Source organism: Lineus longissimus, chromosome 10 (genome assembly GCF_910592395.1).
Source record: "Lineus longissimus chromosome 10, tnLinLong1.2, whole genome shotgun sequence".
In the NCBI taxonomy this organism is placed as follows: domain Eukaryota; kingdom Metazoa; phylum Nemertea; class Pilidiophora; order Heteronemertea; family Lineidae; genus Lineus; species Lineus longissimus.
In genome coordinates, this window is record NC_088317.1 from 4301084 (window position 1) to 4324308 (window position 23225).

Consider the following 23225-nt stretch of genomic DNA (forward strand, 5'->3'; position numbering starts at 1 on the left):
ATCAAGCACTTGAAAATTGATAAATTTCATTGCGTTTTACTGTGGCGTGTGCCTGTTTGGTTGAGTTGAAAACTGCAAATGGTAAAAATTTTAAATTGAACAGATTTTTTTTTTTTTTTGTTCTCAAATTGTTCCATCTTTTTTGCAGGAGGACATAAGCAACGAACTGCTTAACGACGTCGAGAGCGTGCTCAGTAGTAACAAGATGGAGAGTCTCCTTACCTGGCTGTGAGGGGGCGCCACCCCTCACCAACTCGCAGCATACGAAAATGAGTATCCAAGGCCATCTCTTCGAGGCTCGAAAATCATTCCACGTGATTTGAAAAGAAGTACGCAAAGCGAAAAGAATGCGACGTTTTAAATGACGACAGCGTACTTTTTAAGTTCTTACATGTATATAATCATAAAATGAGGGATTTTTATAGGCAAGAATTTTGACTCGAACTGTTTTATTTTTTTAAGATTTTACTATAAGATAAGGAGTTTCTTCATATTGACTATAGAGGGCGTTGCCCGATTGTCGAGACTCCTGTCGGCGAAGAGAGCAGAGTTGCGACGTCTGTTGTCGAGGCACTGGTTTTGTCCGTGTGTCTAATGTATATAATGCATACATACATTTACACTGCGTATGTATGGTTTATTATGTACAAAATGATAAGTAAAAACATTTAAATAAATGCACAAAAAAACCAAAATGGGAGCGTATCAGGGAATTTCACAATATAAAATTTTGATCACAGGAAAAAATTCCATAAAAATATATATATAACACTTATACACAAAAAATGGTCTATATTTTTAAGGAAACTTAACCGTAATTCTTAGAAGTTGTGTACGATTTGCCGAGTAGTTGCATCATATGTTTGTAAGGTTCTTTGATTTCATTCATCGCTTCAGTGTTCTCCGCTGATCATTTTTGCCGGGCGAAAAATAAAATGAATATTTTGAGATGAAAACTGGTACAATTCTGGGTCTATAAACCACTGTTGGTTAATACTGTTGCCTAGAAGCAAAATGGCCACTCAAAGAAGATGTTTTCCAATACACTTTGACTTTTCAATTTGGTGGTCATAATTGGTCCTGATTGGGAACCGCAGCAACATGCATCTTATGATAACAGAATTACAAATATAGAAATTACAAGGCGAATTCTGGGTGTTCCGCTAGGCGTGTTGTTGTGGATATGAGCAAACCCAAGGGACAATGGAGTCATTTCTTTAACTTGGTACGCCCTGCTAAAATGCCTCACGGAGAACGCTGTATTTATATGTAAAGTTTGTTTACGAATTTCCAGTTCTAAAAACCTGAGTGTTTTACTTGTTATGATTAGCTGCATTTCGTTCGGAGACAATTTAAACGATAATATTCAATCACAAACCACGGTATATTTCACTCGGATCCTTATCAGACAGAGTTCTAGTTAAGGTGAAGAGTGAAACACTACAACACTGCATGCAATGTACATTATCCTGTACTGCATGCTGTCGTGATTTTGTTATGTACCAATTATTCTTGCAAATTATGCTATATTTGGTTTGCTTTCGACCAAACGTAAAATTTTTGTATAATCGAATCAGTACCCCTATGTATGACGATATACAACACTATATTCCGCTCTTTCTATGGAATATTTTATCGGAGCGAATGGAAAACTCACAGAATGAGGACATCGCCATGTCATCTGGTGAAGCCACCCGAATTGACTTCGGGTTGTGACAGGCCACAGGGCTCAAAGAGAAAACAGATACAATTTTCAGTGCTGACATCTTTTGGTGAGGTAGAGCCCATCAGTAATGTTCAAAGATACAAAGTTTATCAGGAACGTTGAAAATGACAAATTGGAAGTGATTTCACTGTTTCTCTTTGGGGCAAAAGCGTAATTTGTCATCATCTGTGAGCTTTTTGTTGGCCGCTTGACCTAGCTTAGCCAAAGTGCGCGCTGTTTGTTTTGTTATTGTTAGATTGCCACACAGTTTGGTGTGTAGATTGTATATGACATATCACAATAATGGATTATTACTGTTCTTAGAGGTAGCAGACGGTTTATCCTGGCCAGTCGACCTTTCAAAACGTGGGTGGGACAACTTTAAAGGGATTTGGTGTGAAAATATGAGGACGCAATTTTCAAGTGTGTCGTTTTGTCTTGATTACCTGTTGCTAGAACATACGGTGTGAATCCTTTGGTCTTTATGTTTCAAATATATGTAAAGATGTGAAGTAAAAATCCGAAACAGTTTTAACTCGATTTTAAAAATCACCACATTTACATAGATTTGCAAGAAATATGCAGTATCAATAACAAATTTTGGTTTTGGCGTTACGCTTCGATGGAGAGTGTCACCCATCCAGCTAAGGTTGACTGGCCACATTTAAAAGCGAGAGTTCTGTTTGTTATTTTGGCTTTCAACCATCGTCTACGTGTTCTGTGGAAAAAATCGCTTTTTGTTAGTCTTCTGCTCATCATGTCCTTGTTACCATGGTTATAAATTTCAATTTGTGTTATTTACTCACCCTTCACCCCTCTGTTCATTTCTTTGTCTCTTCTGAATCAAGGTTTGGAAGAGTCTAAGTTGGCAATCAAGGGGTGAAGGATAGGACGCTTTCTTTCTGTCTCCTCGAGACATTTTTCGTTTGGCGCTGTCACTTTATCACAAAAAGAGAATTAGGCCTTTCTTTCTCATGTTTTATCTGTCTAGTTATGTGCCATTTTTCTTCTCAGCTTAAATTAACGATGTTTATAACTTTCAACCTGCCCCACCCGCGGTGTGAACAAACCAGGCCACAATATCATATACAGTGGCAGTTCCTGAGTTGAAAAAAACTGAGACACTGCACTATGCTATTTATGGTTAATTTCAAAGATACATTTGCTTTAATTGAATAATTTGCTTGCTTTAAAACTTGTTTATTCATGAACTATTGTCAAAAAAGGCAGCTATACTTGAATTTTCATGAAAACGCAATATGGTTGAGAATTGGTCTTGAAGTTATGTGACAGCGCCCTCTTTAGTTTCTTTTTCTGTCCGATGTCAAATAACGCAAAACCTCCATCCGCCATTTTAATGTAACATGGAACATATAAGTCTGACTACCTCCGCAGTTGCGCGTTATGTTAAATTCATTCCACAAAAACAAAAAAAGTGATAATTGTGTCACGAATAAGAATGCATGTTGAGCTATATTTTATACCGTTAATTTTCAAGTACATAAAGTTAGAGATTGTGCGAGACTGTTTTTGGTTGTTCTTTATATAAATGGTTAGAAGTATATGACTTAAGTGGCTGAAGTTGAACCTCTGGCGTATTTCTGAGATCTTGGAAGCACTGGCACCAGTTGTTAAGAAAAGAACAATCCAAAGACCTAGAATAATGTAACTATTATTAAAAAATATTCCAGACTTTTTGTCAAATCATTGTACTTCGAGAAGCACACTTGAAAAAAAATGAATTTTGTGTTGGAGTAAGAAATATTTTCAGGGTGATGTGTATTCCTGGTTCACCATCACCAAGCTCGAAGAACTATTTTCAAAATGCATCAGTTCCATCAGTTGCCGGTGGGTGTCACCCTCAGTCGCTACAGTACTAGTTTATACGGTGTATGGAATGTACGAGTTCAGTTCAAAGGTCAGCATGTTAATTATGTTAAACGTGCATGCTTCTCATACATCTTTGCGATGGTTATTATATTTTGTTTTTTGCCAATGCATAATTCAGCGCTCCTGTCGTGGAGCGAACAAATCCATTATTTGTTTGCAAATTTAAATAAACGTTTGCAGAAAATGCATCAGAGTTTATTTCTGTTGCATTTTTCCTAGTTTGATGTGAAATGCAATGCAACCCTGTTAAGTGCGGAACGCAATAACAAAATTGCTGTTCTCAAAACTTCGGTGCGCGATTTTTTGGCTAAGCGCAAGTTTTGCTTTCGAAGTGGTGTATTTTTCGCACTCTAGACACTGTCGCCATGATTAGCTGGGACCCCACCAGGTGGCACAGTGTGACTGAGAAATTAGCGTCCGAAAAATTCACAGGTGTACCCTTTCTGTGATTGAATCATAACATCTATGCAACATGGTTTCATATGTCTATTGCGAACCTGGGCTGAACAAATTCACGAAAATTTGTTTACTTTGTTAACTTGTAACTTGTTGAAGCAAGAATTAAAACGGATATTGTACTTAATGATGCATCTTACATTATTGGGGTTCAGTGGCTGGAATGGACGTGAATGTCAATAGTCAGATTGCAGATAAGCATGAAACTGCTTCCTTCTACAATTCTGACTGTAGAAATTTGCATCCAAGTTTTTGCCACTACTAAAGGGTTAAATTCTCTCCATTGATCCAGCTCAGAGGTCGTGACCTTTAAACCAAGGTCATCACCTTGACCTTCTACCCAAGGTCACGACATCAGTGACCCCTCTTTTCGCAAGAGCATCTTTTCACTGTACCATTTGTCTTTGTATCCTAGAATAGATATGTCGATCAGTAGTGTTGTAATTTCTGCAAGCCAATCAAATTCTTTGTACTGTAAGATTGTAGATAATGGTGTAATAACAATGAATTTCATTGGCTGAGAAATGCTATTTGATAATGTTAATTTCCTGTTGATGAAATTTTATGGTACAGATATTTTTGCTGCACTGTGCTGCAGGAGGTTAAATTTGTATGACTAGAAATTTTGAATGTCTTTGGTCGATATTTTTGTGCTGTGTCTATTGGAGCCTTCTTCACCTTAGCTGAGCAGGATCATTTTATAAAGGCAACTGCATCATAATGTTCATCTGCATCCAGCTCACTATGGGTGAAGTTGGTTACTGGTTGAAATATTGCATAGGGGAGCCTGCAGCGATCTCTTTTTCTGTACCTCTCAATCTGTAAACTAAACAACAAATTTGCCAATTAGTACATGGTTGCTAAGAGAAATGATTGGTTACTAGGGTAATTGCTTGGTTGCCACAGTAACCTTGGTTGCCATAGTGATCTTTGTCAGTTAGCAACCAATTTAACAAAATGTCTCTTGGAGCTTGTTCTGAATGGCTAACTTGTAGTTCCCAGAAAATAGGTTCTCTGTCTTCACTTTTCTGTATTTGTTCATCTGCTAGTGATTTGTCGGCCAGTTGCCATGGCAACCAACTGCATCCTGGGATATATGGATGGAAGTGTAGACTCTCTCAAATTTGACACAAAGAACCGATTCTAGATTTCCCTTATTTGTGTAAAATCCTGATAGAGCAGTAATAGAATTTATTCATCCAAAGACCTGAATTAATTGCATAACTTTTCATAAATTACCACTTATTTGCATGCTAATTAATGAAAACTGTAGTCACAAATATTCTAAGGTTTGCACCTTCTTAATGTAGATAAAGTTGTCTGTCAATAATTTGCTAGATCACAAGTATTTTATAGATTCGTTGATTACACTTGTACTGGGGGAATTGGGGAGGCTTTAAATACCACTGCAAGAGCTACTGAGCCTATCAGCTGTGTTTCACCTCTCTTTTGCCTCTGACCAGCTGGACAGAGAACTTAACTGTATGTTAGTGCAGGGGTTAAAGTGATCTTATCACGGCATGCAAAATCATTCTCAAAATCTTGGGCGGCTTCCCACTGTATACCATGTTTTCCTTTCCTGCTGGGATGGAAACACGTGATAAGCCAACTTGTGTGCGCTGGAAGATTCTGTGGTGACTGGTCTAGCGGGTCACAGCCAGAATGCCCTGATAAGATCACTTTAAAAGCTGGCAAACATGAGGTGAAATAGCATTTTGTACAGCGTGTGTATTTTGCCTTTGGTTTGTATCTTCTTCTGCGACATATTCAGTATTAGTACAGGTATTCGCCCCCAGTGGGCGCTGCCGCCGTGTTAACGTCCGATAGCTTTGATGGTATTTGACCAGGTGCTCAAAGTGACACCTATTGGTAGTGATGGTATAAACTTAGTGTAGCCTGTAATTGTCATCTATGCAATTTTATATGAGGCTGCAGTGGTTGGGAGCTGCCTGTGACTCGGTGACTGGCTTATCTCAGTGCCTGTGACTCTGAAGACCCCACAAAACTCAAACTGTCATAAAATCTTTTGGAAAGTTCGAAATGACTTTGGTCTTTCCATAGGAGATAGAAGTTGCAATATTATCATCTGTCACATAAAAAAATTGTCCTTAGAACTTGAGTTTGTCATCCTCCAGCCACTGCAGTTACTTTGTCAATATGCACCATTATATTGCCTATTGTGTAATGAATGAACCTGAACAAAATCTCTTGTTCTAAATGTAGAGTTTGTTATTCTTATCATATTCAATATTTTAAAGTTAGTATTGTTAGAAAGGTATCTCCTGCCAGCGCTGATATGTGCTTCTTGAAGAACTCTACATTGCAATTTGATTACTCGTGTCCATCGACAAATGAATTTTTGGTTAAGTTTGAGAATCATTTAGAGACAAACATTTTGAACTAAAATGCATTGAGCAAAACTGCAATGATCAACAAAATTATGAGAAAAAATGTACATGATTTTACAATACATTTTGCCCAACAAAACTCAATGCATTATTCAATTTAGAATAATTTTTTTTCGCTATTTTTAGATTTCTTCAAGGTAGCAGACGATCAGCCAGCATTATGAAAGTGTCATTCCGCGACCCTGGCGGCCGGAAGTGTAATCTGTCCAATCAAATCAATCAATACCATCCAGTTTATATGTCATAGTCTTCCAAACGAGTTGTGCTCATTATACAACGTGGCGTACGCAGGTGACAAAATCAAGCAAGTAAATTGAAAGTGACTGTCATAGTGATTAGAATTTGCCATCGCTGATTAGTCAGAAGCGATAAACTGACTATTGAGACCAAGGAAATCTTCAGTCATTTTGCTTTAAAGGGGAACTATAGGCAGTAGCTAGGGAGTCAAATTGGTCATCTTCAGGTGACTAATATGCACAATTAGGGCTGAGTCGAGTTTGATTCAGCATAAGATATATTCCTTGTACAAGCGTATATAGTTCAGATATGCTGTGAGACGGGAGAGACCCCTTTTGGCAACTTCATGTGACTTGATATGGCCTACTTTGCCGCTGCCTGTAGACTCCCTTTAAGTTGCCTGTGTGTGCTGAACTTGAATGATCTGGTGTGCCAATGTCATTTGGTAGAAACTTAACTGATAATATTGGTCATCAGTAATCTATGAATGCAATGATGATACCATATATCGGGCAGCATACATTATGAATGCTTCTAGTTTCTGGTTGAACATTGGTGCACAAGATCTTAATCTTGTTTTTCGGTCTGCGTCGGACACCAACCACAATCGGGTTTTAATTAATAACATTGATCTGGACTTGTACTGTTAGTGCTGCTTTACTAGTAGTAATTTGTCAGTGTTTGTTAAGAAGAAGAATGAATTATTTGACCCTTTCAGTGCTAAAAGATTGAAGATTCAAATATTCAGTATTGCCGTCGTAAGGGCCGTTTCACATTGCGAGTTTGCACTGTCCGGAATATTTGAGGAAATTTGTTGATTGGAAATGAATGGGAACAAAAACCCAAGGCAATGCTTGTATAAGGCTGTCACTATTTGACCTATGCTGACTTTCGATATATGATAATATTGTATGGCATTGCACTGAAAGGGTTAATGTCTGCAGTTGAATAGTTCATACTAGTACTCAGTAGTAGTTTGGTTCGGAGAAAATGGCTCCATCGTACGTCCCAGAATGCCGTTTGAACTGCGGACCCAAGAAGGAAAAAAACAATATCGTCTTTGACATTTTTGATGCAGAAAGAAACATTTCTTCTTCAGTGTTTGAAAACATTATGCAAAACTTTGAAAGTTTATTATTGCCTGGTTTCACTTGTCTTACATTCAGATTTCGGGTTTCTTGGTGAAGGTCACAATTTTTTACTATTTTATATGTGAGGCCATTAAACTTTCTTTTCTGTTCTGTCACAACAATGACTCCAAAAATGCATGGGAAAATGTCTAAAAAAGTGGTCACTAGTTTCTTCAATGAGAGAAAAAATGAGAAACCTATCGGACAAGTCCGGACGTGTCGTTTTGAATGACCTCTGCTCTGTCACAACAATGAAACAAAAAACACATGGGAAAACATTTGAATGACTTCGGTTCTTTTCTGTCGACGCGATTTCCTTCTTGGATCGGCCATAGTACGTCTCGTCAACCTTTTACCCATCTTGTCATAATGATTCATAAAACAGCGCTGGTCAGTAACTTGGTTGCCAGGAATGTGCTGCCGTCTCATGTTTGTTTTAAGTCAGCTTTGCCTGAAGGCTTGGTTGTTCAAAACAGCAATTAACCGTCAAAACATTCTAAGTCTAGCTTGGCGATATCTCAAAGTTATTGAAGCCCGGCCCGGGACAGAGTCATTTAAAACCAAGTTGCGCTTTGAATGACCTCAGAGCAGCCGATGATGAATTCCTGGCAAAGTGTCAGTGGCCATCTTGTCCGCAGATCATGTGACCTGTTCATTATACCATCACTCATGTACATATTCTCATTATGTAGACTGTTTATTCATTCTCTTTGTATCATTATCTTTCAGTATATGACTTTTATACACCACGAAAATCAACAGAATTTGAATTTTTAATTTTGCAATTGTAATAATGTGATTTAACTCTGACGAATTCAAAACAATAAAAAGGTTAAACTTCTGTATATTGTTAGTTGGTGTTCATGTTGTTTCTTTATTTCTTGTTTTATCGTCATGATTGGATGGAACCCAAATATGATGGGTGGTTGACCTGTATAACCTTTGGTAGAACATCTACCAACATGCATATGATGACATCAACAGTTCAGACTGAGAGCGTTGTTGTCCTGCAAATCACTCGAGACCAGTGTGACGTCACATCCATTGATGCCCATTGACCTGGTTCAACATGTTTTCAAATTTCTTGGAATTGGCCATGTCTCTCTTGGCTATGATGTAATCCACCTAGCCTCAATTTTAGTGGTCTTGATTTGGTAAGCTTTAAAGTAGCCTATCTATAGACTGGACGCTGCCGCTGGTGCAGTTAACAGTGTGTTTGTGACACACCACACACAAAATGAACCTTTTTGGTTTAGTGGACATTCCCATTGGTTGTACCAGGGAACATGATGAAATGGAGACTACGAAAACAACGCTACAAGTTCACATCAATGACAAGGTGAGTCCCTATTCCTCGGCACCAGTCTAGGCTGGTGGGTCGACTCGGTGCGAGTCCAGAATATCCGATCAATTCCCAGAAACCTAAAGGCCCAGTCCATGCCAGTGAGATTAGTGGCTTATGTGCCTCTGGCTCTGCCTCCCTCTGCAAAGGTATAAAGCTTTGTCAGTTGCCACTTCTAAGCAAGACGGTGCTTGGTCATTACCGAGTGGAAATTTCCTCTCAATACTCTTGAATACTGAGATCTTCTCTTTTCTCATTGAAGACCAAGGTGAAGCTCTCTGCAACAGTAATGTCAGTCTGTGTTTATGGTGCAGAGATTGGGGAACCACGCAGGGAGCCGTTGCCAAACTATCTGCGATGACCAAGATGAAACTGCAGCAATGTCAAGTCGGTGTTACTCTTATTGTCCAGCATTAGGGAACAATGCAGGGAGTTCTTAACAAGCTATCTGCATCGACAAAGGTGAATATCTACAGCAGCAATGTCAGGCCGGTGTTTTTATGTTTCAGAAGCAATGCTGGGAGTCAATGGATGCCTCTGGCCGCAGCTGCAGAATCTTCTGGACCAAAGGCAGCAAAAGGAGATGGGCTTTACTTGGGAGATGGCAGCGGACGACTTGGAAAGACTGTGTTTTGGCCTTTGGTTTCACAAGGGTTGAAGAGCCATAAATAAGTAAGTAATCCTGAGCCTCTTCTCGGGGACATCCAGGCAAAATGAACAACGTCAGAAATATGTGAATGATCTATTTTATTAAGAATAATTTACTTATTCACATATTTACATTTCTATATACAGATATTGTTACGCATAACGCGTTGGACGGCATCGGTAGCATGTCACATCACATCATGAGGTATCCAATGAATCACACCTCCCCTCCCCCTCCCATCCCACACCCAGTGTCTTAAAAATATTCCATATCCAGTTTCAACACCGAGTCCAACAAAGAACTTCACTTCATTTGTTTCTCCTCACTTTTATTTTGATAGACGTTCAATTATTGCTCGTAGGTAATCGGGGTGTCGCAATGACATCATCATATTGTAACTTCTGAGCCCATTGATACAGTTCTTTTGCTTCCTCCTCTTCCCAATCCTCATCACTCCCACCGAAATCATACTCGTCAATTTTGTCGTCGGCGTCAGTGAGAAACGTCACTTCCCTTGTTCCCGGTGGCGCTGGCGTGTTCTGCAATGAGAGGTTCAGAGTTTCAAATTTTGTCACCCAGGGATGAGACATTATAAAACTGAACATAAAATTGTTCACCATAATCAGAGACTAAATCAGTGGTCTGTATCCCGAGCTGATCCAATCAACTCAACAGGCCCGAGCTTGCCTTGTACTCTGTAGCACAGAGCAACTTGTGAAAAATGACTCCTCCTCCTCCTTTCTCAAAGACAACAGCTGTCAGAGTCATGCAATGGAAAACCTGTGCCTGTCACCTCCGAGGTCGCGGGTTCAAATTCCCATTCCCGGTAATCCCCCCCTTTTAACTGCATTACTCCCTCCACCTGACGCTTGAGTGAAAACAGGCTGTTACGCAGCTGATCTCCCCAATCAGAAACTAACCTCATCTTTCTCCAGACCGTACATCTTCCTCATCTTCATGGCTTTCATCCTCGCTTGTTTTGATCTCCGACTAGAAGTCTGACTCAACCGACTCCCCCCGGATTTTGATTTGGGAGTCGGCAGTGGCACGTCCATTTGTATTGGAGATCTAAAGAAAATGAGATAGGAAAGTTCATCATCCGAATGTAGAGTTGTTCATCATGTGAATAGCGCAAAATTTCAGGTCCATATTATAGACTCTTATCCCAGGCCCCACCAACATGGCATACTTATCTTCTTCCCTGTGTCATATGTGACCCACCACGACAAAATGAGTCGCATGTCGCACAGAAGATGAGCCTAAAATGACACCAGGACATAATAGAAGAAATTGATATGCTCCGATTTTACAAAAGGCAGACAATGGTGAAATGAACAACCAGTCTGTCTCAACCTGTCAAGCTCAGAGCGACATGCGACCTGTTTTGTCATGGCGGGTCACATATAGTGTACTTATTTTTACCTACTAAACACATTGAAGAAAACAACCTCACCTTAACCGAGATATGATTCTGATGTGTTCGTGTTGTACTTCCTGAGTAACCGGCCGAGCAGCCAAATGTGGAATCTCTCTTTTCAACCTAGGTGTTAATCGTTTGCTGTACGCATAGTCCACTAAATCATAGAATATGGTAGTTCTTGGCAAGACTGAAATGATACAATGAGACTTATTTAGAAGCGTGGAAGTGCGATTTCTTATAGAGTGCTCTTCCAGATCATTGCTCAAAGTGCTATGTCATCCTAGAGTCATCTGGGGATGATAAGGAGCATCACTACGTCCCCCTAAGCCTTAAATCTCACCGGACGAACCTTAGACCGAAGGGGTTTGAACCCATAACAATAAACATCTCAGTCAGGAGTCTGACATTCTGAAACAAAACTATGCAACCACACTCTCCTAAAATGTCATTGATCATTCTGGGTAAAACATGCAGGGATCTGGCTGCAAAAGCTGTTGATATCATACCTCCTAATGTCAATTTCCTCCACGTGTTATCCCTTCCACCCATTTCAGCTGGGGTCTCATCTAAATGGCTCAAGTACTGCATATAATCTTTCATCGTCGTGACGTCTATTTCGTCCGTCACTTTGAACTGTTCATGGTGTATAGTATCTTGAATGACCTGATCTAGGAACTTCCGATGGCCCATGAGGTCGCACGCATCCCTTGCAGCCTGAAAAAGTATCAGATCGAACCCATGAAACCAAAATATTCACAAATTCATAAAACTTTGTAACCCAAGAAATCTTCAACAGGTTTTTACATGGTGAACTTAAGACAACTAGTCAAAGTGACAACACATTGAAATACTTTGCCAGCTTTTCTTTTGAAAGTGTACTCACCTCTGTCCCTGCCTTTATAACCCGTTTTCCACTAATATATGTTATCCCCTTGCCATCTGTGTGCGAGTAGATCTTGAAATAGATTTCCGGAGGGAATTCATATCCACCAAACCTGAGAGTCCGAGAAAATGAATATGATATCATTGGAATTGAGAATGGGGCACTTTGTGCTGAGATGACAATGACTATTGATAGCTCATAATGATTAATGAAGTTTGTAACAAGTTCTGATAAGTTGATATATTTCAACAGGACAGTTCATCAAGACCACTTCGATTCAAACGCTGTGGTATCGACCAAATTGGTCACAACTCACCAATTTGGTGACTACTTTCTGTTCAGGGATCTTAGCTTGACTGCTTACCTGAATCTTACTCTGATCTTACAGCTCGGGTCCTTGAAGAATTCTGCTTCTCTTGGCGCTACTTTCCGTAGGATTTCGTAAGTGAGTGAGTGTTCCTGGAAAGGTAACACTGGATGATTACTACTTGTATCAGAGGAGGAACTAACAGTAACACCATTTAGGCTTGCATTTGGCCAGTAACATGACGCAGAAACAAATCACACATTCATGCAGTAGACAGTGGGAGAGTCCTAGCTAAAGTGAACACAAAATATTAACCATTATGCCTATGGCATTACTGCACCCAAACACTTCAAATGTCATCCAGTGAGACATTGACATTTGAAAAGAATTGTAAAGGAATTGCTGAATTTTTACACCTATGGAAACAAGAAGCTTGGTCCTCAAATAATACTGACTGACTCATACCTAGATTTCTGATTTTTCCTTTTCATACTTACTGCTGCACAAACAGCATGCTTCAGCAGTTTGAACATCTGTTTATCTCTGTATGACATCCAGCATTGTTCGATCATCCGAGCTGCTATTATTCGACTCACGCCGACTTATACCTAGATTTCTGATTTTTCCTTTTCATACTTACTGCTGCACAAACAGCATGCTTCAGCAGTTTGAACATCTGTTTATCTCTGTATGACATCCAGCATCGTTCGATCATCCGAGCTGCTATTATTCGACTCACGCTGAAATTCAAAATGACAAACAAAATTGATAAACAGTGAAGATATCTTTTGTATCAACTGGAAGATCACGTGAAGATGGTGAAGTTCAACTTACTCTCTGTCTGAAAGAATTGGACTTTTAGTGCTACCACTTCCACTGGCTTCACCATAGTTTATTCGCGGAGAGGGATCTTCACTCGGCGGCTGCGATGGCTGTTTTGGTATCGTCACATTGATCGATGTTCTGCTATGTTCTGCCGATGCCGATTTATGTTCGTCCGCCATCGTGATGACGGCACCCTCACTGAAAGAAGAAGCAATTTTATAGATAGTACAAATTAGGATACTTCTGATAAATGATGCACAATAAAACACGACAGTTAGTTCCCAATGTCACAGCAGCCGAAAGGAAGGATTTATCAAAAGAAAGGTGACAGAGGACATGGTTTGGGTTGCTTTAGTATTTCCAATCAAAACAAATTGTGAAGTTTTGGTCATTATTTTCAATGTTTTTGAGAAAACTATGAGTTAGATTAACATATATCGGATGTTTTTGAATTCTACTCAATGTACCTGATCAAGTGAAACTCATCAAACAAGCATCAAGATTTCTTTCACGCTTCAATAATCGATTTTATTTCGGCAAAACGGGCACCTGCTTCCTGTATCCAGTGAAAACAAACATGGCCGACCCCTCGATACCAGTCCCAGAATGCCTCACTCTTCCGGCCTTCTGCATTCCAATGTTTTGGACCATCAGGTCAGTTCAAAATCACTGTTTTCTACAAATTCCCATTTTCTGAATTCTTCAAGATAGGGTTAGTTTGAAAGATAAATACTTCAAGAAATGTTAAATGCAAATTTTCGTTTCAGTTAACCTCATACTGTGGTTTTGTAACTGTTGAAAGTGAGTTCACAGTAGTTTTGACAGATGACAAAATGAAAAATTGAAAATGCTGTACATCATGATCATGTCAATGTATGAATGATGTGTGTGTAGGACTAGACCTACATACAGGTCCATGATTATGGCATCATTGTTCATGTTCTAGGCCTATCCATCCAACATATGCAGCAATGGATGATTATTGAAGGTGAGGGAAAGGCCTATCGATTATCGTCAATCGTGGCTTCTGGTCATCTCATGGATCAGAGTACTATTTTTGTAACTTGGTCTCCAATCTGCTGATCGATAATGAAATCAAATTCACACCTAATTTATAAAAACTATTTTATTCTAGAATAGAAGAAAATACTAAACCAAGACAATGAGGCTAAAGACGCTTTTACTGAAGGAGCCCAAGCATACTGACCTGGTCAGTTGCTGTGGATGGACAACAGCTGATGAGCTCTTCTCGGGAGCAGATGACCACAAGATCCTGAAATGGAGCCTAACAAACAATGAGACAACTACTGCAGTGACTCTACCCAATGATTTCTACCCCCTGGACATGCACTGGTTTCCCAAGGGCAGTGGAGGAGGGAAGCAGAAGGGGTCGGAACTGTTTGTTTTGACTTCAACTGATGGTAAGTATCAGTTGTCAATCCTCAGTGACAAGAATTCGTCAGTGACGATGAACTATTAAGAATTTTGAAATAATAAGTCCTACTACATAAGATTTAACACTTTTAAAGAAATTGAAAATCTCACCCTATTTCAGGTAAATTTACTTTGATCAACCGAGGCGGTCGCATTGAGAAGAACGTCGAGGCCCACAAGGGAGCCGTCTTGGCTGCTAGGTGGAGTTTTGATGGTACTGCTCTGGTGACAGCTGGTGAAGACGGACAGGTCAAGATCTGGTCGAGGAGTGGGATGCTGAGATCAACCCTGGCACAAAACAGTAAGTTCTGTGACACGCCTCTAGTAAGGATATTGTATGGAGTGACACTTGCAAATGTTTCCTGGTTACCAAGGTCAAACTACAGGGTTCCCCAGAAAACTTTTCCCTCACACAATTGATACACAATAAAATTCTATTGTACAAGGGAAATGTTTTCTAGGCCACCCTGTAGATGGATATAGATAAAGTCTTGATTCTATATTCATTACATCTGTTTCAGGTTCTGCAGTGTACTCCGTTGCCTGGGGTCCAGACTCTGACCAAGTCCTATTCACATCGGGCAAACAGCTTGTGATCAAACCGCTACAGGCCAATGCCAAACCACAAATGGTGAGTAAAGCTAGATCAGAATTAGACAATAAATTAGGCAACAGCTCAGCAGACTTTAACTTGAACTAACTTAACTGATTTCCACAATACTCATACATTAGTCATCTCGTAGAAAATTGATAGGAAAACTCCCTGATTTCAACTTGCCATAACTTTCTATATTCCAGTGGAAAGCCCATGAGGGCGTCATCCTGAAAATAGACTGGAACCCCGTCAACAATCTCATCCTCTCTGGTGCAGAGGACTGTAAATATAAAGTGTTTGACAGCTATGGCCGCTTGATGTACATGAGTTCCACACATGACTATCCCATCACATCGGTCAGCTGGAGTCCCGATGGAGACCTGTTTGCTGCTGGTTCATACAACACGCTGAGGCTGTGTGACAAAGCCGGGGTAAGAACGGATTCTTTGGACTCAAATTGTGGGTCTTACTAAAGCGCCGATCCATCCACCTCAGAAAGTGTGCTTGAACTTCAGACTGCTAGTGTGAGGAAAAGGTTGAAATAGTTTTGTTTTTGTATGGGTCCAAATTCATTCCCTCAAATGCTGCTGGTTTCAAAAAGAATTTCTGATTTTCCACCCAAAATGTTTCAAAGTCTGGAAATTTGAGTTCTAATTGTGTAACGTAGTGTACTTCCACTTGGTAGAAAAGTGCATTTGGTGTGGACCAGAATACCTTTTACTTTTATTTGATTGTGTCCATTTCATTGAAATGAATGTGTTTCTTTCCCCTTGGTGACATATCTAATTAGATTATTTCGAATAATTTTCAGTGGTCTTATGCCCTAGAGAAACCCAACACAGGCAGCATCTTCAACTTGTCATGGTCTGGTGACAGTACGCAGGTAGCTGGGGCTTGTGGAAATGGTCAGGTCATCTTTGCAACAGTTATTGAGAGGTAAGTTAACCAGGACTTTAGAAAGTGTAAGAATAAACCCATAACAGAACCAATGTTTTTGCAGTTATTGGACCATAAGAGAGTACAGATGAGGAGTTTACCAATGAGATTGGTCTTATGCAGCTCAACCAGAAAAAGGGCAAAGCAACAAAGTTACTGCTCGACAGAGCAATAAACAGACTTGCCCCTGCGTGCATATCTGAGCTCCTCCCGTCCTACAACCTGGGCGATCCCCGAGGTCCAAGGACAGATGTCTCCTGCGGAATCCCAGTAACTGCCTGGAGACATACGGTGGTAGGAACTTCCTTGTCTAAGCAGCAAGGCTTTGGAATGAGCTTAGTGTTGACAGTGGGTGAAGCATGTTGACTCTTTTGCTCATAGGCTTGGCAGCTTATGACGTCGTCGTCTGTGTTTGAATAATTACCCATATTGCTCATTGTCCTCTCGGTCTTTTCTTGCAGGAGACTTGAATGGAGAAATTTTGAGGTGACCGTCACCGGTAACAAGACCATCCAAGTGAAGAACGTGCTGAATGATGTTTTGGACAAGTTAGATTTCCGAGATCGTATCATCAAGGTGTCGATAGCTTTCAGCCACCTGGTTGTGACCACTGCATCCCAGTGTTACGTCTACACGTGAGTACCTATACAGTTGAGAGGATTCTGTATTTTGTTTCAAGATCATGATGAAGAGTCTTTGATAATAATTTGGCTCATTACTAATAGTTAGTGTATGTGGGTACAGGGGAGCGTGGAGGCACAGTGGGAGAATGTCCGACTAATAGTAAGTGTATGTGGGTGCAGGGGATAATAATAGTAAGTGTATGTGGGTGCAGGGGATAATAATAGTAAGTGTATGTGGGTGCAGGGGATAATAATAGTAAGTGTATGTGGGGTCAGGGGATAATAATAGTAAGTGTATGTGGGTGCAGGGGAACGTGGAGGCACAGTGGGAGAATGTCCGACTTTTGATTGGAATGTTGTGGCCAAGGCCAGTGCCACTTGGTTCTTTTAACTGGCCTGAAATGGCAAAGTGTAGCGCAGTATAAACGCTCCTCGGTCTCTACAGAAACTTTTCATGGATTAGTTACAAATAGTTTCTTTGCAAGTTTGGTGATTTTCTTTGTTCTTTTTCAGTACCAAGAATTGGAACACCCCCATGATATTTGACTTGAAAGAGGGCAATGTCACATTGATCATGCAAGCAGAGAAGTAAGTACATTGGAACCCCTTTTAATGGACACCTTTCTATTAAGGACACTTTTTTGACCCAGATTGGTTGATTCTATTCCGAGACACTTTTGGGTCCAGTTGCTAAAGGTAACCCCAGTAATAGTAGCTTTGAAGTGACTAAAACATGTTGTTTTCTTGCAGGCATTTCCTTCTGGTGGACAGCGTGGGTGTCCAGGTCTACTCATATGAAGGTCGCCTCATTTGTAGTCCAAGATATCAGGGGATGAGGACAGATATTCTCAACTACCAGACCGTCTCCCTCAGTAATGACACCGTGGCCATTCTAGACAAGGCAGATGAAAAGAGTAGGTATTCAGATAACCAATCTATCTCATACTTTTTGCAGTTGTCCATCTTTTTGACTCAAACAGTGGCAAAACGCTGGGAGATCTTTTGTTATTCTAGCCAATCTATCTCATATTTTTTGCAGTTGTCCATCTTTTTGACTCAAACAGTGATAAAACTCTGGGAGATCTTTTGTTATTCTAGCCAATCTATCCTCATATTTTTTGCAGTTGTCCATCTTTTTGATGCCAACACTGGTAAAACGTTGGGTGATGGAAAGCCAATAGTGCACAAGTTGGACGTGTTGGAGATAGCTCTAGACCAGTGTGGCCCGGCCCACGAAAGACGACTAGCCATCATTGACAAGAACAGAGATCTCTATTTGACGTCCGTCAAGGTTTTTGGGACGTCTAGAAAGTCAGTGAAATTGAGTAAGTTTTTTCAATTTTCTTAGAACATTTACTCTTTCTGTGGCGTTTGATTATAATTACACTTTGTTCCAAAGTTGTCTTCTGAAGACAAAGTCACAATCAGATTGCATGGGGAAGTTCACTTTAACATTTTCATAACTCACCATCTTGTTTCTGCAGGTACCATGATCATGTCGTTATGTTGGAATGATGTGACCAACATGCTGGCAGCCCTAGCAGACGGCAAATTCATCGTCTGGTATTATCCCAATGCTGTCTATGTGGATAAAGATCTGTTACCCAAGACGGTCTTTGAGAAAGATGCCAGGTTAGTTTTCTTGATTTCAAACTTCATGAGGCGCTCAGTTTGAAGTTCTTATTTGCCTGTTCCATGTTCCTCGGCTACAGACAAAATCCTAATCCTCACAACTTTATTTTTTAGCGAGTTTGGAAAAAATCCGACACTGTTGAGTTTCCTTGGTAATCATGTGGCGATGCGACGAGCGGATGGTTCGGTAATTAGCACAGGGGTACCACCGTATCCTGCCATGCTCCACGAATACATCAACAGCGGCCGCTGGGAAGACGCAGTCAGGTTGTGTCGATTCTGCAAGGTGAGACAGTAGTTTCGAAGCTAGCATTCAATGTACACTAGGATTGTCCTTCCATTTAACAGCTAAACTAACTCACTAAACAAATCACTTCAGGTTTATTGTTGGTTTCTGCCTGACCCTTTCTATGTGGCTGGTGATCATGATTCGTCAAAGCAGGCTTGTTCAAAACCATATTAGCTTTAACAGAGTCGTAAGGTCTTAACATGAAAGTTTTAATGGGATTACCTGAAAGAGAGAACGTCGTTGAGGATACTTAACATAACCATTGAGGATAATTATGAGCTAGATCCACAAAAGTATTTGATATTGCTTTACTGAAAAGTAGAGATAAGAGGTTTTAGGGCCAACCATCACGACAGTATAACTAACCTTCCAGGTTGTTTTCTTCCAGTCCTTCCCCTGCCCCAATTTAACATAACATACTTTTGTCTTCATTAGAACACTGGGTATAAGGTAAAATTAGCTAGTATTTATTGTATCATATTACAAATAGATCTAAATGTGGTAAATTGTAGTACCGGTTATCAGCTTTTTTGTAGCATATCAAATTTAGCTTGGCTTCTGATGTTGTGGTGAACTTCTAATTAGGTGAATGTGGTGTTTTTTAGTATTTGACTGTAACGGTATGTTTTAAAGAGAGTAATTCTTGTTGTGCAAGTCTAGTTAGTGCTTCCTATCTATCTGGGTGTTCATAGGCCGCAAACCCACTAGAGACAAGTTGTCAAGTTCACCCTGGGGAATCAGTTCCCAAACTGACAGAGAATCTTATCTTACTCTTGTGTATTCAGGGCAGGCCTTCCAAGTTACTTGGCAAGCAACCTGCCCTGGGTAGCTCAGCGAGATGGAAAGCCTGTGTGATTCTAGACAAGCTTTAGAATTGATTTTCCAAACTAAATATGTCTTCAAATCTTTACCAATTCTGATCGTGTTTTTCAAAAGATGCTCTTGAAATTATTTCAGCGCATGTACTCTGCTCGTGGTTATTCTATTTCTGGGGTAAATTATAACACAACATTATCACATTTACTAGCACTTTGGTAATGACTGACATTCTTAGTTTTGTGTTACACAATTATCAGGGCTGAATGCATTGATCATTTTTGTTTACTTGACCCTTGATGTGCTCCTCACACCCATTTTTTTAAAAGTTCCAAGAGTTTTTAACGGCATGGTCTGTCTGGTACATTGAGTGTTGTTTTCTGTGTTTGTTTATCTTAACACCTTCAGCGCCGTACCACGGAGATCTACGTGACCCAAATCCCCCTCTTTGAGCTGGTTATCGGAGTCTCATGGACTTCATGAAAGAACAACGCCATCGCCATCTTAAGGGCAAGGCAGAAACTGAAAAGATAAGAAATTTCTTTTCAGTTCGTACCTTGCCCTGAAGATGGCGATGGCGGGCACGATTGGAAAACTACGCCATCGCCATCTTCAGGGCACGATGGAACTGAAAAGTCCAAACGGTCTTTTCAGTTCCTACCTTGCCCTGAAGATGGCGATGGTGTAGTTTTTCATCAAGTCCATGAGATGGGCCACGTCGATCGACGTGGTTCGGCGCTGAAGGTGTTAAAGAGCATATTTCTGGTTGGTGATATTTGACGTCAGCATGAACTCATAGCTCTATAGAGAACATAAAGTGCCAGAGCCAATGCTGTTTGTTAAATTAAAATTTGTAATTAAATTTGAAAATTTCCAATGGTATAAATACGTACATTGCCATTGTGTAGATATACAAATACAGTGGAACCTCCCTTAGCTGACACCTCTCTATTAAGGACAACCTCTCCATTAAGGACTCTAGTTTTGGTCCCAAGTGGGTTGTTTCCGTTCAACTTGACCTCTCTAATCAGGACACCTCTCTATTAAGGACAGCACTTGTCAGTCCCGAGGGTGTCCTTAATAGAGAGGCGTACCCCTTTAAGCTGTGACGTGAGGACAAAGTCGTGTATGGAAGTAGCTCCCCGTTCCAGTAATTTCAAACTGAGTAAATTACTGCTTAATAAGTTTGTGTAATGTGATTTCAGGATGACACGTTGTGGGCCTGCCTGGCCGCCATGGCTGCTTACAACAAAGACTTGAATACTGCTGAAATAGCCTATGCTGCCATCAATGAGGTAAGAATACACATTCTAATGGGTAAAGATATATTTTCTTATGGGTAAGAACTTCTTCCATGGGAAATTGTCACAATCGGGTTCCGGATTCAAGTTTGAATGGAAAAAGTTAACAATGTCAAAATCAGTTTCTCGATTCAACTTCGGATGGACAGAGGAGACCCGTGACAATGTCGCAATCGGGTTCTCAATTCAAACTTGGATGGCAAAATTTCGCAATCTGGTTCCTCGATTTGAATTTGAGTGGACCGAGAGGACAAGGGCATATTAGGTTCGAGTTTAGATAGACAAGGGGTGATATGAATAAAGACTAGCAATTCTTTCCACAGGCTGACAAAGTCCAATACATCATGCACATCAAAGAGATTCCGTCCAAGGATGCCAGGAATGCCGAGATGGCGTTATTCTGTGGCCAGCCGCAAGATGCTGAGGGCATCCTCCTCCAGTCTGGCCTCGTCTTCAGAGCAATCATGATGAACATACAACTATATAACTGGGACAGGTGAGCAATGTTTGTGGAGCATTTCTAGCTTGGTAGCGTGAGGCTGTTCTCGTTCTCACGGAATATGTGGATGCTCTACTTTTGATTGCTTGGAAATCAATCATGGTCAACTTGTCCGTCTATCACTGGATTTTACAAATTTGTAAAGTTTGCTGATGTCATCACTCAGAAAAGAAGCTTGACTGTTTTTTTGGGAGGGAAAATGTGAAGCCAAATAGATTGCCAATGTGTACTTTAATCAACAAAGCTTGTTTCCTAACTTCGGTTGAAATGTTTCCTTTTCCAGAGCTCTTGAGTTAGCAGTGAAACACAAGACCCACGTCGACACTGTCCTTGCCTTCAGACAGAAGTTCTGCACCGATTTTGACAAGAAAGAGACCAACAAGAGATTTGTACAGTATTCAGAGGGGGTAAGCTTGATAGTTTTTGTCATGGATGATACCTGAGATGCCCTATGTCACTTTCTGAGACAGTCGGGCACAACTCAAGAATCAGGACATACACAATACCTGACTCGTACAGTGTGTAGAATTCCGTAACTAATAAGGAGGAAAATTGGACTATCACCCTTTGGTTATCTTTATGTCCGATCCAAATTATGTATGTAAAAAGTATGATTAATCCATAGGACTGGAAATTTATTGTCTGATACAGTAACATTAACGAGTATTGAAATGTCTTCATTGTGTGTTTTAGGTGGAAATCGATTGGGAGAAAATCAACGCCAAGATCGAACTCGAATATCAGAAAGAACGAGAAAGACCAGAACGGGCCACGGCACGAAAAGAAACACGCACAACTCCCAGCGCTTCGACTGGGAGCCGCCTAACTGCACACGGAGACAGCGGACATAGCGGGGGGCGGACAGCGAGTCCTGGGGATGCTGGTTCTCGGAGTGCGGCCGGAGGAAGTAGCAGTACGGCTAGTCGGTCACCTCATCGGTCTGAGGCGACACGTATATCAAGTGGGACAAGGAAATATTAGTTGAGGGAAAATCTCGGAGACTTTAGTGTATCATGTCGTGGACAAGTTCATACATAAATGTGAAAACCTTTTGGGAAAGATGCAAGTGGGAAACCATCAAAGATGACAAAACAAGGATTCTAAATGCTGAATGAGGAAAAGTTGGAAGTAAAATTTGTACTTTATCAGTGTTCAATATTCATTTGTTGACATGTCGACTGAGTTCTGTACCATAGTGATGCCTAATTGTTAAGACGGGTGTCCTAGGTGAATATAATATAGCCCTCCAGATAAATCCAGATGTCCACCGATTCTTAGTTCCGTCCATTACCAGATTTATTTTTTGTACCTGTATAGTATTCTTTGTGTGCCACAGTACTCGTCCATTATCAGGAAACGTTTTCTCAACAGGAGCAATGCCGTCCTATATAGCCATGGGCTGTTACTAACTTTGAAGACTGCATTAGTAAGTGCCTTGTATTCACTATTGAGATATCAAGGGGAGACAAGAGTTTTCAAAATACCGTCCATTTATTTGAAAACGAAAATATTTGTAACTCAGTTTAGACAAATGAAGAGTGAAAACAAATGCAAGACCTTTTCTGAAGTGAGATGTTTCACATATTACAGAACATGAAATCTCTTCTATTCACATAATGTAAAACTTGTGAAATATTGCACCTATCTGTCTGATGTCCGTATCCTCATTTGTGAGACACTCTGATGTTAATGTACCATTTTGGAGTCGAGAGAATAAATGCAAAAGAGTTGATTTCATTGTTGGCCTTTTTGTATGTAGATAGCCAGAACTATTGTTTGATTTAAAGTGTCCTATTGAGAACCAAGGAATTCCTGGCCAAGCAGCAGCAACTATGAAGCTGATAACAT

General features: G+C 40.3%; 3 protein-coding genes across 10 annotated transcripts in view; 2 read left to right on the forward strand and 1 right to left on the reverse strand.

Annotated features, from left to right (window-relative positions):
• LOC135494981 (transcriptional coactivator YAP1-like) overlaps positions 1 to 8669 on the forward strand; it is a 35977-nt gene extending 27308 nt beyond the window's left edge. For all 4 annotated transcript variants that reach the window (XM_064783358.1, XM_064783361.1, XM_064783359.1 and 1 more), the window contains exon 7: positions 149 to 8669. In XM_064783358.1, coding sequence (XP_064639428.1) covers positions 149 to 232 — 84 coding nt within the window. In that variant the 3' untranslated portion in view covers positions 233 to 8669. The remainder of the gene's footprint in view (positions 1 to 148) is intronic.
• A 1247-nt stretch (positions 8670 to 9916) lies between these two features.
• LOC135494735 (uncharacterized protein CXorf58-like) lies at positions 9917 to 13823 on the reverse strand. 2 transcript variants are annotated; one of them, XM_064782991.1, is made up of 9 exons: positions 13720 to 13823; positions 13262 to 13450; positions 13068 to 13167; positions 12485 to 12579; positions 12121 to 12232; positions 11744 to 11951; positions 11271 to 11424; positions 10738 to 10885; positions 9917 to 10356 (listed from the first exon to the last, which is right to left on the reverse strand). In XM_064782991.1, exons 2-9 carry the CDS (start codon positions 13429 to 13431, stop codon positions 10162 to 10164), a joined length of 1182 nt encoding a protein of 393 aa, XP_064639061.1. In that variant the 5' UTR covers positions 13432 to 13450; positions 13720 to 13823; the 3' UTR covers positions 9917 to 10161. The 2 variants fall into 2 exon arrangements, with proteins under 2 accessions (XP_064639061.1, XP_064639062.1); XM_064782992.1 differs by lacking the exons at positions 13068 to 13167; positions 13262 to 13450; positions 13720 to 13823 and adding an exon at positions 12925 to 13033 and having other exon boundaries at positions 9918 to 10356.
• A 45-nt stretch (positions 13824 to 13868) lies between these two features.
• Positions 13869 to 23153, forward strand: LOC135494741 (intraflagellar transport protein 80 homolog). 4 transcript variants are annotated; one of them, XM_064783001.1, is made up of 17 exons: positions 13869 to 13906; positions 14388 to 14673; positions 14808 to 14987; positions 15208 to 15317; positions 15485 to 15712; positions 16093 to 16217; positions 16679 to 16852; positions 17354 to 17428; positions 17591 to 17754; positions 17965 to 18165; positions 18325 to 18472; positions 18587 to 18758; positions 19197 to 19211; positions 20783 to 20872; positions 21202 to 21374; positions 21661 to 21784; positions 22071 to 23153. In XM_064783001.1, exons 2-17 carry the CDS (start codon positions 14415 to 14417, stop codon positions 22356 to 22358), a joined length of 2526 nt encoding a protein of 841 aa, XP_064639071.1. In that variant the 5' UTR covers positions 13869 to 13906; positions 14388 to 14414; the 3' UTR covers positions 22359 to 23153. The 4 variants fall into 4 exon arrangements, with proteins under 4 accessions (XP_064639071.1, XP_064639074.1, XP_064639073.1 ...); XM_064783003.1 differs by having other exon boundaries at positions 13877 to 13906; positions 14393 to 14673; XM_064783002.1 differs by having other exon boundaries at positions 13892 to 13964.
• The last annotated feature ends 72 nt before the right edge of the window (positions 23154 to 23225 follow it).